The sequence below is a fragment of the Schistocerca piceifrons genome, chromosome 1 (genome assembly GCF_021461385.2).
Source record: "Schistocerca piceifrons isolate TAMUIC-IGC-003096 chromosome 1, iqSchPice1.1, whole genome shotgun sequence".
Lineage (NCBI taxonomy): Eukaryota > Metazoa > Arthropoda > Insecta > Orthoptera > Acrididae > Schistocerca > Schistocerca piceifrons.
In genome coordinates this window covers 347,474,462-347,489,313 of record NC_060138.1, presented here as the reverse complement: position 1 = coordinate 347,489,313, position 14,852 = coordinate 347,474,462, and the positions used below count along the sequence as shown (strand labels likewise).

General features: G+C 38.2%; 1 protein-coding gene across 1 annotated transcript in view; it reads right to left on the bottom strand.

Moving 5' to 3' along the window:
- Positions 1 to 14,852, bottom strand: part of LOC124789489 (hexokinase-1-like) — a 286,562-nt gene that overhangs the window by 28,704 nt on the left and 243,006 nt on the right. The window contains exons 3-5 of the mRNA XM_047256873.1: positions 5,049 to 5,202; positions 4,734 to 4,952; positions 54 to 236 (exon numbers count right to left, since the gene is read on the bottom strand). Coding sequence (XP_047112829.1) covers positions 54 to 236; positions 4,734 to 4,952; positions 5,049 to 5,202 — 556 coding nt within the window. The remainder of the gene's footprint in view (positions 1 to 53; positions 237 to 4,733; positions 4,953 to 5,048; positions 5,203 to 14,852) is intronic.

Below are 14,852 nucleotides of genomic sequence, written 5' to 3'. Positions count from 1 at the left end.
TATAGAAGCACTTGATTGTGATTTGGAAAGCAGTAAAACCTTATGCTTTATACCTGTTGTGTCATTAAGAACTGCTAAAACTTCAACATGTGTATCGCCACGTCTGTGAATGGCATCCTTCAGCATTTGGACTGCATCTTTTCCAACAACTGAAGGACAGTTGAATGTCTTTGTCCATGTCACAAGAATTCCAACATCAAGTGCTTTTTGTATCATTGGGAATGAGAATGTGAAACCTGTGAATAGAAACAAAAGACTAATGAGAAAAAAATAAAAGACATTAAAAGCCTGTACGAGAGTATAAGCTTATAACACTTAACCAACAGTAACATAAATTTGTTCTCTGTCATCTGCTGAGAATGCACAATTCAGGGACAGGAATTCTCCATAATAAAGAACGAACATTTTGTGCTGGGATTTCAGTTCTGTCTAATTCACTTTATTTACTGCTGTGCAATTTAAAAATTGGGTGACAGAACTGGATCTGAATACTTTCAGGATGCAAAATATGTAGCAGAATGACCTATGTGCACAGAAATTTACAGCAAGATACGCAGAACAACAAATTTCATCAACAAGATCTATCTGATACAGAAACAACATTTCAGTTAAAAAAAAAGTGTTTCCTGGAACTGTAAAATTTGACATTATACAAGGTGTAAATTTAAAGCTGACAAACCAGAATAACTCAAAAAATAAGTTTCACATGAAAAAATGTGAAGAATCCAAGTTTGATTGTTTTTGAGGGGGATATCTGCTGGTGCTAAAATTAGCCCACCACCCCAGCCCCCTGGGGGTGGGGTGGGAGGCAACTTTAAAATTTCAAATGGCAACCCCCATTTTTTATTGCAGGATCAGATTCTACATAAAAAACTATGTACATTTTGTCTTAAACCTTTTTTTTCTGTAGTTGGTGCTGTAATTCAAGAAAATATTTTCCTCAGTTAATCTTTTACTTCGCTTACTCAGTTAGCTAATGAGTTCACTTGTTAATAAGTAGGATGTTTGGTTAGTTAGTTAGCTAGTCAGATGATTTGTGTGATAATTTAAAGTTGTGTGGTCTAATGATCATGAAACAAACAAAACTTATCCGAACCTGCAGAAAAAATGAATATGAGAGACAATATTTGTAAAACTAATTCCTCTCTCTCAAACCTCACCCTATGGGGAGAGAGGGAGAGTTTTAGTTTTAGCGAATCAAAATTTGCAAAGTAAATAAGTATTTTTTATTTACCCATAACCAGTTTCCATGCAAAAATGAGAACATGGATTTTCTTGAATTACAGTACCAACTACCAAGAATCAAAACAAATGTTTAAGACAAAATGTACACAGTTTTTTATGTAGAACCTGGTTCTACACATTTTTTTTCATGTGAAGCTTATTTTTTATTTATTCTGGTAAAACATTAAAAGAGCAATTAAAATAAAAGAAATTAATATTATAAGAAAAATCTTACAACCAAGAACAAAAGATAGAATGTGTTATCCAAGACCCAGAGCAGAAATCTATGAGTCTCTGAAATTGTGTTTTCAATGCATACGCAAAGAATCCAACTCATGTGACACACGGAAAGATGGACACCTACAGTCATACTCTACCAACTGAGCTATCCAATAATGTCTCACAACTCATCTTCACGGCTGTACTTCTGTCAGTGGAGCACTTGCCCATGAAATGCAAAGGTCCTGAGTCTGAGTCTTGGTCTGGCACACAATTTTAATCTGGCAGGAAGTTTCGCTTCATTAAGTGCTGAAACACTGAAGGTGGAATTTGTACCCACTCTTCCTGAAGCTTGGTGAGTAATTGTTGGAATGTTTATGGATGAATTCAAGTGGTGCACAAGTGTCCTCTTGATGTTTTATGATATTCAAGTGAGAACGTCAGTGATGCCAGTTCATCAAATCCACCTAATATGTACGTTCTATAACGTGTGATAAAGGGTTTTACTTTTTCATCATGAACATTATCAAATTGAAGCATACAAGTTCTGTTTCAAGTAGCTGCCACAGTATGGGGAGATGGTGTTGTCTAAAACTTTTCCATGAATGCCTTTGTTCATTTTGATATTTAACAATATTAATAGCCCAAAACCAACCAGAAAATATAGCTTTGCATCACTTCCAATGAAGTTGTTATGCTGCTCTACGAACTAGTGACAGTATTGTCTGAAGCCTTCTAAGCAACACTGCAGTTTCAGTTGTGCAATCAGTGGCTTCTGGACAGCACCAAGAACATGAATAACAGGTACCATCACCAACTGATAGCTCACTCCATCACTCATCTCACTATCTTAGATGCAATTGAAATTTCATGCATTAGTTGACATTGATGTCTGACAGTTGCTCTGTAAAATATGCCTTAGAATGTATGAGTTAGTTTTTTAGGTCTGCTACAGCCATTATTAATTTTAATGCCTAACTGGTATTTTCGCTTCACAGTAACATTGCAAACAACAGTCTTGGGCAAATGCAACTAGTGTGGAACATGTCCAGCTCACTCAGTTCTCTTCACAGATTCATTCTGGGAGCAAACATTGATATAAATGAGTCAGTGTAAGAAGATCCCTGACAGTTACCAGTACTGTTCCCAGCTTTTAATTGTGATGCTCAAACAGCTACAGGCAAAAACAGTAGCTGTCTACAGAGATGGCGCAACACTGAGGCATTGAGGCATTGCCATAGAGATGTTTACAAAACTGCATCATGTGATTGGTTGCGGTAGGCACGCAAAGCTCTCACACCCAGCATACTGCAACTCTCAGGGGTCAACTTACGTCCACTCAGCTATAAAGTGTTGATCCCTGCAACTGAATACTCCCAAACATATAGCAGTGTGTGTGTGTGTGTGGGGGGGGGGGGGGGGGGGTAATTTATTAGGTCTGTTACAGCCATTTATAGTTTTGACACTCTCCAGGTCTTTCTGCTTCACAGCTAAATTGTGAAGGCTCCAGGGTAAATGCAACCAGTATGAAAACCCTCTAGCTCACTAAATTCTCATCACTGATTCTTTGTGGAAGAAAACAAGCCTGAAGTTATATACTCCCAAATTAATAGCCTAACATCGCACAAAACTCGTCCAATGGTGTGCTGAGAGACTTTCAGATGCTCAAGAGTATGTTGTATTAGCAAGGTAAGGGTTCAGGAAGGATCATATCAGTGTGGTACAAGAAACAAGACAGAGGTATGTGGCGATAAGAGGCTAGTGAATACATATTAGTTGAGGCAACAAATAAAATATTTTGGATGTTGTATCTGTGCAATGCCAAAAAGATTTTACTGGGAGGTAGGGGCCTGATGACATTGGTTGTGAAGCAGAAATTTAGGCCAATTACACTTTTTATGGGGAGAACACTCTGCAACAGGGTGGCCTGTTATACATTTTATCACAGTTTAGTGATATATATTCATCCAGATGGTTGTTCTGTGATAATACCAAACTGGATGCTGTGTAGTAGCTACAGCAGAGCAGGGAGATGATGTGATTGATTTCACAAGTGACCACAACCAAACTATGTTCCAGAATGAATTATCATTGTTAAACTGTGAACATGTTCAAGCAGGACACCAAGCTGAAGAGAACACTACTCAGTTGACTTCAATGGCTGTTTTACAGCCCATGCCATCTTAATCACCTTTCCCCAATATCAGCTTTTGTTAATTGCTAAAGTGGCAGTCCCTCTTGGTATATAACCTTTTCTCCCACAACCCCTGCCGTTTATTCAATGCTGGTCTGTTCTCCAAAGCCCATTATCCTCTCTCTTGTTCCTCTTCCACTCCACCATATTGCCACTAAGATAGCCTCACTCTCCCCATCATACTGTTCCATTTCACCCTTGGCCATTTGCATCTTCTTCATCATTATCTCTCTCTGTTATTATGTATCCTCCAAACCCCCATGTCATATTTTCTCAGTACTTTTCATAAATGTTCCCTGTCTCCCCGTGCAGATGCCAGCACCTCCTCTCCAAACACATCTACATTCCTCACAGGTACATTTCTTCTTGACTCCTTTCCTTTCAATGGCTCTTAGTTCTTCCATATCCCACCCACCCCAGCTATGATAACTACTTCATTACTTACACCATTTGGAACACAATGCTGAAAGAATGTTATCTAAGAGTGTATGTGTGTGGGGGGGGGGGGGGGGGGGAGTGGATTTTGTACACTTGGTCACTCAGAAGGAGGACTCTCTCTGTTATTTCATCTACTACTTATCATCTTTTTGTGCATGGTTTCCTGATATCATGATATCAGTAGCTCTTCTATTCAGAGTCTAGTTATTTTCACATACATATTTTGTGTTTTTTGTTGATAACTTTTCATACTGACAGTGATATTATGCATTTAAGTGTACCCCCATACAAAACTTATTTATCATAAAAATTATTGTCAAGTATGATTAATTGAACCACTTTGAAAATTGGATCAGTATATAAGATACAGTAAATGATTCAGTAAAAAGAGAATTTGTGTGGGACATGGTCAATATTTAGGCCTCAGTATCTGGTAATTTGGGCATTTACACCTGGTTGCACTGATATGAGCCTTTTTAAGGTTATTATCAGAGTTGAATTAGAAGAAAATTAATTTTCACCAACAAAATTTTAGAAGTATTAATGGCATATCTGCATAATACTTTACTACTTTTTCTTTCAGACCAGCAGACTATCTTAAATGTAAATGGTGAATGTAATAAACACTAATATTTCTTGTCATTGTTTCATACATTACCCAATGGTAGTCTTGCTCCAGTCAGATTTTGTTCTTTTACGAAATCACTTATGCATTCTGCCAGAAATCCAAATAGTCTGTCACCACATCCTACTTTTAATTCATCATCAAGATGGTAGTGCTTGACCTTTTCATCAGTGACTTTACCATCATCCAGTTCAAGAAGAATTACACGAAAATTAGTACCTCCCAAGTCCAGGGCTAAAAACTTCCCTTTTTCTGAAACAAAGTGTGCACAAAAAGTGAATTTAGATTTTATCCAGACTCAAACATACAACTAATAACCAAAGAGTGCTACGGTTTTTGTCTAGTTACCCGTTCCATCAGGAAGTTCTGGTATGTATGTATTTTCCATCTGAAGAGAAGATGGTTCCTCATGTATTCCCTTTTCAAGTTCACTTTCAAAGACTCGGCCTATTTTCTTCACAGTTTCCATTGTGAACTGGAGCTCACACAATGCAGCTTCAATCTGAAAATGCATATCGTTAATGAGTCACATCTTATTTTAATAATAAATTTTAACCATGCTACCATAATATCATTATTAACCTTGTATATAAAAAAAATCAAAACTACAAAATGCTTCAAAGGGAAGTTCGGCAGCTTGAATTTACTGTCCTATAAACGTTAGGTGATAGAGATGGAGCACTAATTTAATTGGAGAAGGAAAGGAAAGGAAATGGGCCATGGCTTTATTGATATATATTTGATGTAATGGAGAAAACAATGGGAACCCTAAATCTGGATGACAGAGTAAGCTTTTTAATCCTGCCCTCCAGCAGGACCTTAAGCTCTGTACCATTACACTCGGAAACCTAACTAAAGGTGTTACAGATTGTTTTTGCTGAAAATAGTTCACAGTACTTGTAAGAGTATCCATAACAGGTGCACTGTCCTCTGTTGGTAGCAAGTCATGGGTTATCAAAGAATATCAATACTTACTATATATGATTTTGTTCATATCTACTTACTATATAGACAAGACCATGTTGTGCTCTTAGCAAAAGGGCTTATTTCTTAAGTTACTTACCAGTTAGTATTTATACATTGTAAAATGGTGAAGACTGACAATTTACATATTAACAGCTACCACGAGACAACTATTTACCCAGTCATTCATGTACTGCAGATCCTGTCATGAAGGATTATCTTTAAGGATATGGTATGAGTCAATACATACATTAACCGAGAGAAATAGCCTTTTGAATTTGATTCTATAAGCTCTGTTAACAATTAACTGTCCATAAATTGCTGTATTTGAATTATGCTCCCATAAAATATAAATTAACATAGTTAAATTAGAAGAAGCAGCCAGCTTTACAAAGAAATTCCCCTGTTCAAAAATGGTTCAAATGGCTCTGAGCACTATGGGACTTAACATCTATGGTCATCAGTCCCCTAAAACTTAGAACTACTTAAACCTAACTAACCTAAGGACATCACACAACACCCAGTCATCACGAGGCAGAAAAAATCCCTGACCCCGCCGGGAATCGAACCCGGGCGTGGGAAGCGAGAACGCTACCGCACGATCACGAGTTGCAGACAAATTCCCCTGTAATACACAGAGCTGATGTTATCTACTACTGCTTTTTGCAAATGACTGCACACTGACAACAGTCAAAGAATGTGAGTGGTTTAGATACTTTAGGATCAGAATATATGTACTATGACAGTGCTATAAGGGGCAGTCAAATGAAAATGAGATGAATGGAAAAAAAAGTAAACTGTTATTTCAAAAGTAATCACCATAATTGTTAGTACATTTGTCCTGCAGTGAGACTAGATAGCCAGTGCCTTCATGGACAAATGTTTTGAGTTTCCTGTGGAACCATGATTTTACTCAGGCATGCGTCTCTCTGTCCCAAGCAATGTGAGTGGAATGGCTGTCTGACTTCAGAGCTCCAAACAAATAGAAATCAAATGAGAAGAGATTGGGACTGTATTTTTTTTTTACTTTATTGAGTCCTGAAGGAAGATGTTCATGGCCATCAATTTGTTCCATATGAACAGGTGCATGCCCAGGTACAATCATGATTCCATAGACAATTGCAAACATTTTTCTGTGAAGCTATTGACCATTGTCTCATAAGCTAAAAATGGTGAAGCTTGTGTTTTCTATCCTCTGCAACTTCGAAAATACAGGGGACACTTTTCACCTAAGCTACATTTTGAACTGCGACAGTTTAATTGTCTAATGCTGTCTTAGTGAGTACTATTTTGTAAACTCTGGCATGACAGAGAAGATGAAGTATGTACCTCATTTTCAGCATTCAACAAAACTTGCAAAACTGCACTCAAGGTATTGCTTCAGTGGTACTAGCATGCTTTTGCAGAGTTTCATACCTGTCATAGCAACTTTCTGCCACAAACTGATGACAGTACTTTAATATATCTAATTAAAGACACAGTAGCAAATACTTTCAATGTATACACCATTCAATCTCAGCAAGATTTCCTCTGCATAATATGTGAATGCAGTCAGTACTGTGATTTTGAGGTATGTTCATCCATGTCTCTTCTTACTTCTGGAAATCATCTTTTTTTTTTTAAATTCAGAGTGCAACATTGATGAAACAGAGTGAGCAATAGAAGAGAGCGTAACAAGATGTTTTTAGTACTAGCAGAAGGCAATGGTGTAGCAAAAAGCTGCTTGTAATAGGTAATCTTTATTTATGACAGACTGTTTTGAATTCATCACCATTTTCAAGTATGTCTAGATTGATGTGTCATCCATATTACATCATTGGTGGACTGTCTTATAATTGTCACAATTTTAATAAGATGGTAAATGATGTCAATATGTTGAAAATGCAATGTTAATTACGATGTGACAGTAGTTTGGCAATTCCACTGTTACGACACAACAGCATAAGAGTGGAACTGTCAAACTACCATCACATTGTAATTAACTTTTCATTTTCAACATATTGATAACATTTACCATCTTATTAAAACAGTGACAGTTATAAGACAGTCCACTAATGATGTAATATGGACGTCACATCAATCTAGACATACTTGAAAATGGTGATGAAGTCAAAACAGTCTGTCATAAATAAAGAGTATTTATTATAAGCAGCTATTTGGTGCATCTACTCAAATTATCATGTCTTTATCAGACATATATTATGCTGCTGGCACTAAAGAAGAAAAATTCACCATTCACTTATTTCTGTAACTATTTTCGCATCATGTTAATCTACCATATAGGACAATCTGAATTTGCAGTAACTTGCAGATATTGTTACCAAATCATGGTGTATCATCCCCATCCCTCACATCTTCCATGGCATTAACACCAGTAACATACTTAGCAAATAAACCAAGTTGAGATCCAAAGGGGGCGAGGGTGGGGGGTGGGGACGGTGAAAGAAATGAGAATTATAGAAGTGGAAATGGCAAGAAGGTACATTTAACACAGGAGAATTTGCAGCACCAGTGAGCACCTGTCTATGTGGATGGGTTTCGGTCTGAGCAGTAACATTTCAGCTGGGTAAAGGCACATATTCTCATGTTTGACTGTACCTGTTGTTACCAACAATCTAATGTGGTCTCTAAGTATGTGGGTAGGACTGAAAAACCACAGGAACTTAAGCAAGGCAAGACAGAAAGGGAAAGAACCATCACTAACAAAATAAAAAAAGAAAGACAACAGGAAGACTGCCTTCCTGTACATGGATGAACTCCAACAGAGTCAACAAGCACCTTACACTCTCACATAGCCATAAGCTGCAGACCTGTGTTCATAATCATAGTGCCAAGTGAAACACAGATAATGGCAAGCACACACTTTAATTTTATATTGTCTAACATATGGCCTTGTTGAAGTTGGGGGGAGACTATTATTATTAGGGCTCTGAAATTGATTTATGATGATTGTAGTTCTTAAATTTTTGGACAAATGTTTTCAAATACTGTATTTCTCTAAACTGAATTTTTTTTTTATTTTATAGTAAAGCACTTATTTTAAAAAATTTGTTATTATTATTATTATTTCTTTCCTTTCTCAGACATTATTATTATTATTATTATTACATTTTATGTATTATGTTTTTGTTACTATTAAAATCTATGGCACTCTGCAAGTGTGAAAATGAGAATGTCAGCATGTTATATTTGGTGGGTGGGAGGATGGGGGAGGGGAGGAGACATTAAGAAGCTGACCACCCAACTCTCAGAGCTGAATCCTAGTACCATGCCTTAAATAGCCTAAAACAGTCTAAACCTAAAACAGTCTAAATTAGTTCCAGAAGAATAAAATAAATACATTTTTAAATTTCTATACTGCTTATTTTACCAGCACTATAATGGTATCCTCGTAAGTAAAGAAGAAGTATATAAACTGCTAGTATATAAGTATATATAGAAGTATATAAAGTGCTAAAAAAAAAGAAAAGTTTTGCACCAGCGCCACTTGCATATCTGTGTGTGTGTGTGTGTAGGTCTAGATACAAGGGGTGCAGGTAATGAAAGACTAAGCTTTATGAATCTGAAAAAATATATCTTACCATGAAATAAAAGCCAAACAATAACACAAAGAAAGGCAATCTGTGCAAAAGAGCACAGCTTTGCACATATCAGAGGCATTCCATAAGTAACGCAATACTTTCTTTTTCAGCCAATTTTGGTTAAAAAATGCGAAATTTTTTGTAGGACATCATGGAATATTCCCACTTCAGCCGCTATAGTTTCATGAAGCTCCAATTGGTGGTGGAACTTTACATAGCTTCCAGAATGGTGACTGTAACACAGCTGCCTGCCATGCAGAGGGCTGTAATTGAGTCTCTTTCGGCGGAAAACCAGAGCATCACAGACGTTCATAGGCATCTACAGAATGTCTACGGAGAATGAGCAGTGAACAAAAGCACAGTAAGTTATTGGGCAAGGCATCTGTCATCATCAGAACAAGATCACATAAACCTATCCGACCTCCTGTGTGTCAGCCAGCCATATACATGCAATGCTAGAATATGTGGACACTCTCATTCGAAGTAATCAGTGGATCACAATCACACACCTTGCTGCTCAACTGGACGTCTCTGTTGGTAGTGCTGACACACTCATTCACTGGTTGGGGTATTCAAAGGTGAATTCCTTGCCACTTGACAGAAGACCATAAAGAGCAGCAAAGGACCATCTTTTTGGAATTGCTTGCATGTTATGTGGCTGATCGTGGCAATTTTTCTATTGATCATCATCACAGGTGATGAAACACTGGTTCATCATTTTGAACTGGAAACAAAATGACAATCCATAAAGTGGCACTACATCATCTTTCCTCTGAAGAAAAAGTTCAAACCTGCACCCTTAGCTGGTGAAGTCATGGTGGTGGTCTTCCAGGACTCTGAAGGGACTAGTCTGTTTGATGTCCTTTCACATAATGCAACAGTCAACTCTGAAGTATGAGGGTGGTTTGAAAAGTTCTTGGAATCAATACCAGAGGTTAGTGCCACGGCAACAGGTTGTTCACGTGATATTCACTGGACTGTTGCCTGTAAACATGTGCCATGTCAGTGCTCTTGGAAGACAGCTGTGGTGGTGACATGGCTCTGTTGTTGATCCCGTGTACTGATTTGCAAAGATAGGAAAAAAAAAAAATCAAGATTCAAGAAGTGATTAAGTACTACGTAAAGAAAGGTATGAAAGCAAAGGTCATCATGCTGATTTCCAGAATACACGGGGGAGGGGGGAGGGGAGGGGGAGACTCTGCTCCCTCATATTCAACTGTTACCAAGTGTACAAATGAATTTAAATTTTGTCGGGAGTGCTTAGATGACGATCCGAGGAGTGGTCGGCTAAGGTTTGTCACTACTCCAGAAATCATTGCAAAAGTGTATAAAATGGTTATGGTGGATCGCCGATTGAAAGTGTATGAAATTGCTCATGCTTGCCCCATGTCCTCTGAAAGGGTATATCACATTCGAACTGAAGAAATAGAAATAAAAAAATATCTGCAAGATAATCAAAAATGCGTGAGAATGGACATATTGGAACAATGTTTGATCCATTTTAGGAGAAACGAACAAGATTTTCCACACCGGTTTGTAATCATAGATGAAACTTGGGTTCACTACTATACTCAGAGACGAAACAACAATCAGAGCAGTGGAAACGTGCTGATTCTCCACCACGAAAGAAAGCAGAGACAATTCCTTTGGTGGGAAAGGTCATGGCATTGGTGTTCTGGGATGCGAAGGGAATTCTGTTTTGAGATTATCTGGGCAAATGATTACTGGAGAATACTGCGCTAACCTCTTGAAAAAATTGCAACAAAAGATACGCGAAAAAAGGTCAGGTTCAGCTAGGAAGAAAGTCATCTTCCGTCAAGACAACACGCGCCTGCACACATGTGCCTTCGCCATGGGAAAATTACAGAAACTAAGGTATGAACTGTTGCCACGCCTGCCTTATTCACCTGATATGGCTCCGTGATACTTCCATCTCTTCCCAAAACTGAAAATTTTTCTTGGTGGACGAAGATTCACTGTAAATAAAGAATTGACAGCCAGAGTTGACAACTATTGTGCAGGCCTAGAGGAAACTCATTTTCGAGATGGGATCAAGGCACTGGAACATCGTTGGACCAAAGTTTCAGCGATGTAAATACTTCTTTTCTATTCCATTCTGAGAACTTCACAAACGACCCTTGTTATTGTGCTACTCTCAAGAAATTGAAGAACTGGCTTCAGCATGCTCATTGCCACAAAAATGTGAACAAATGTCTCCTGCTCTATGACAATGCAAGTCTCACACAAGTTTGTGGACCCTGATAGGAAGGCGCAAAACTTCACTGGACTGTTCTTCCTCATCCACCCTACAGCCTTGATATTGTATCTTCCGACTTCCATACATTTGGCCCTATGAAGGATGCACTCCACGGGAAGCAGCACATGGATGATGGGGAGGTTATTGATGCAGCAAGATGTTGGCTCTGACGTTGGCCAGCAAGGTGGTACCATGCTTCCCAGTAAAGTGGCATAAGAATGTTGCATTGAATGAAGATTATATTGAAAAATAGGGTTTATAGCCAAAAGAGTTGGGAATAATATAGTGTATTGGATTCCTGAATAAAACCAACCAGCTTCAAGAAAAAATGTGTTGCATTACTCATTGAACACCACTCGATATGTGAAATGAAAATCTGCAGCTGGGTGACATTCCACACCATGTTGTTCCAGTTTGTAATATCCTTGGATCATTCTTGACATATTGTTGACAAGGTAGTCAATATGATGCCGCCTAACCCTGTTTGCTCCTTACATTATGGCACTCCTAAGCTCATCATTGTGTGAGGAGGATTCCTTTGACAGCACATTACAAACTCCTACTGCTTCCAAGCTTGTTCAGTAATGCTCATGTCTGCAAACACCACAGGCCATTACATTTGGTTGTTTCCTCCCTCCTGCTGTAAGGCGTTCAGGAGTTGGGCTTTGTGTGCTCTTGCACTATCTTTTTCAAAGACAAGTCTATCACCGAAATGTAGATTGCAGGGCTGGATAATAGGTTGGAAGATCACATCTTCTACAGATCTCAAAATACCCTCAAAGGCAACTAGGCGCACTGAAGAGACATGGGTGAATACAGGTTCCATTCCAAGTGTTTCTTCCATTTCTGGTATTTACTTGCTCAACTTCTTTGTTCAGCTGGGTGCTTAATGGTGGAGGGGTTGAACTATCATTTCTTAATGGATCCCTAGGGGTTAAATTGATTGTGTAGACATGGTTGTGTAGAATCTGAGTCAATGCAGCTCCCCCATTTGCCTCCAGAGTAGATGTGTTCAGTTCTGTTGCAGTCTCCTTGGGGTGACTACAAGCCATAATTTGTAGCTAGTGGTCGTCAGATGATGATGATGATATGATGATGATGACTGGACAACCGCTACAAGGCAGACCTGCCATGCTGAGGGTCTCACGACAACAGCTGAATGTTGAATAGTGTACAGACGCCGCATTGTTCTATTCACGACTGGAGACCATGCATGCTGTACTGAAATGCAGATTTACTTTCACCCTAACACAGGGTATGTAGCGATTTTCTCTGCTGCAAATAGTATTGAGGAAAAAGCTCCTGATGAAAAAAATGCACAAAGTATGCAAGTCATGAGGGTGGTACAAAACTTTGCCTTAGAAGTTTAATGCTTATGATTCCAGTACTTTGTTTATCTCTGATAAAGACTCTTGGTGCGGCCTAGAAGAGTTTTGAACAAATACAATAAACATTCCCTCTCTTTTCTAGCGTTTATTCCGTAGTGCGGTGGCCACTGTTTTTATGATCCGAAAAACTGCCCTCCACTCGCCAGTTAACCTAAGGGAGAGAAGTCATGTGCGCCGCCTGTCTGTGAAGCGTGTAAATTTTATTCTGTAAGTGTTTCTGTATTTGAGCTGAGTGTCGGTCGTATTTTCTAAGGCGGAGACTGGGAACCGGCCCAACATTTGCCTAAATGAATGTGGGAAACGCCTAAGAACCACAATCAGGCTGGCCGGTATATCAGACCAACAGTTGTTAATCCGCCGCTCGGATCTGATTCAGGTTGGCTCCCGTCTCAGAAACTAGCGCGCTGCACTTTAAAAAAGAGCAATAATAAAAAGTCATCAATACAACCCTTCAATATTACAAGGAAATATTGCAACATATCGGAACTGTTAAAAGAACAGAAAACCGACAGTAACGCATACGCTTCCAATAAAGTAGCAACTCAGATCGTAGCAAGAGGTCCCTGAAGTTGGCGATAGCTATAACTTTCGTATCTACAAGTAACGTTTTGAAAGTAAATAATATAGAAGGGCCGCGATTGCTTAGTAAAGTAATAAAAATTTCTAGTACACAATGCTTTAAAAAGAAACGTTGTTATTGATACCTGGCACTAGGTATACGAATGCTGTAATTATCTCGCCTTTAAATCATTTAGATTTGTTTAGGGTGAATTTAGTCGGTGTCTAAGGCTCATTAATACGTGAAAGCTAACAGGACCTAATTAATTTATGAAACGAGGAAAGACACTTCCACTTATCTAATCTGAAATTTGCTTACTACATTGATTATCCTGCCGTAGACCTGAAATTTGTTTACCGTTGCCCTTATCGTGAGGGTAACCAACATTGTCCTATCAAATCAAGCGCCACCCATTAAGTCAAAAGGGAATATGAGGTAACATTTGCGACTTTCGAAACGGATTCAGTGCTATTCTCTTTTGTATAGAGCCCAAAGTGACAGACTTTCTTTCTACAAAGCTTGTTCAATTTTATTTGTCACCTTTCATATGGTAACAACTGTTAGTACTTCTCCGAGTAGAAACTGTAGATTTTAAGCCATCAGCTCGTTTACTTTCACGTTTTTATAAATTTAGGATCAAACGAGCACTTAGTGATGTCAGTAAACGGATTACTGCTTGCCTCTAATTACGGTAGAAAATAAAAGCAGTTGTGATGGTAGACTCATTATATTTGTGAACATTTTAAGCTATCCCAACGTAAACATTCTGCTTTTCCGTGAGATCTGCGAATGTGATAACTGCTTACATTTTCAATAGGCCATTTCCATGAAGATGGGACATGGTATCTTGGATAGTTAGCTAACTCCTTGCATAATGTTCGAAATGTCCTGTTACAAGGCGAAACCTGTCAAATGGATTGCAGAAATAGTATTTTTAATCTAGGACTTTCTCCACATACAAGAATTAATTATGTAATGATTTTGATGTACCTTTTTCTATTTTATACAGTACTTCCAACTGAAAACGTGTGATCTTATTTATCATCTTTCTCATTCAGTTATTTGTGGCAGTATCCGTTGTTTCGCTTGCTTTTTCTTTCCGTGGTCTTCAGTTCATATTATATTTTCTTGAGCAGGCTCCTCAATATTTTGCGTTTTTGTAATTGAGCTGCTGAATTTTGTTCGATTTTAGTGATTTTTTCAATGAATACGAATTTCTGTTAGACCATGGTTATGGTAACCAGTGGCTGCGGTTCTTCAAGAGAAAAGAACTTTTACAATTTTATTTCTGACTGTTCTTAAGCGCTGTATATGTGTGTGACTATAGCTGTATTTGTCATTTCCTGATGGCATCTGTGAGTTCATCTGTAATCTGGAAGTTTTGTTGTGATTTCCTGTTCATCT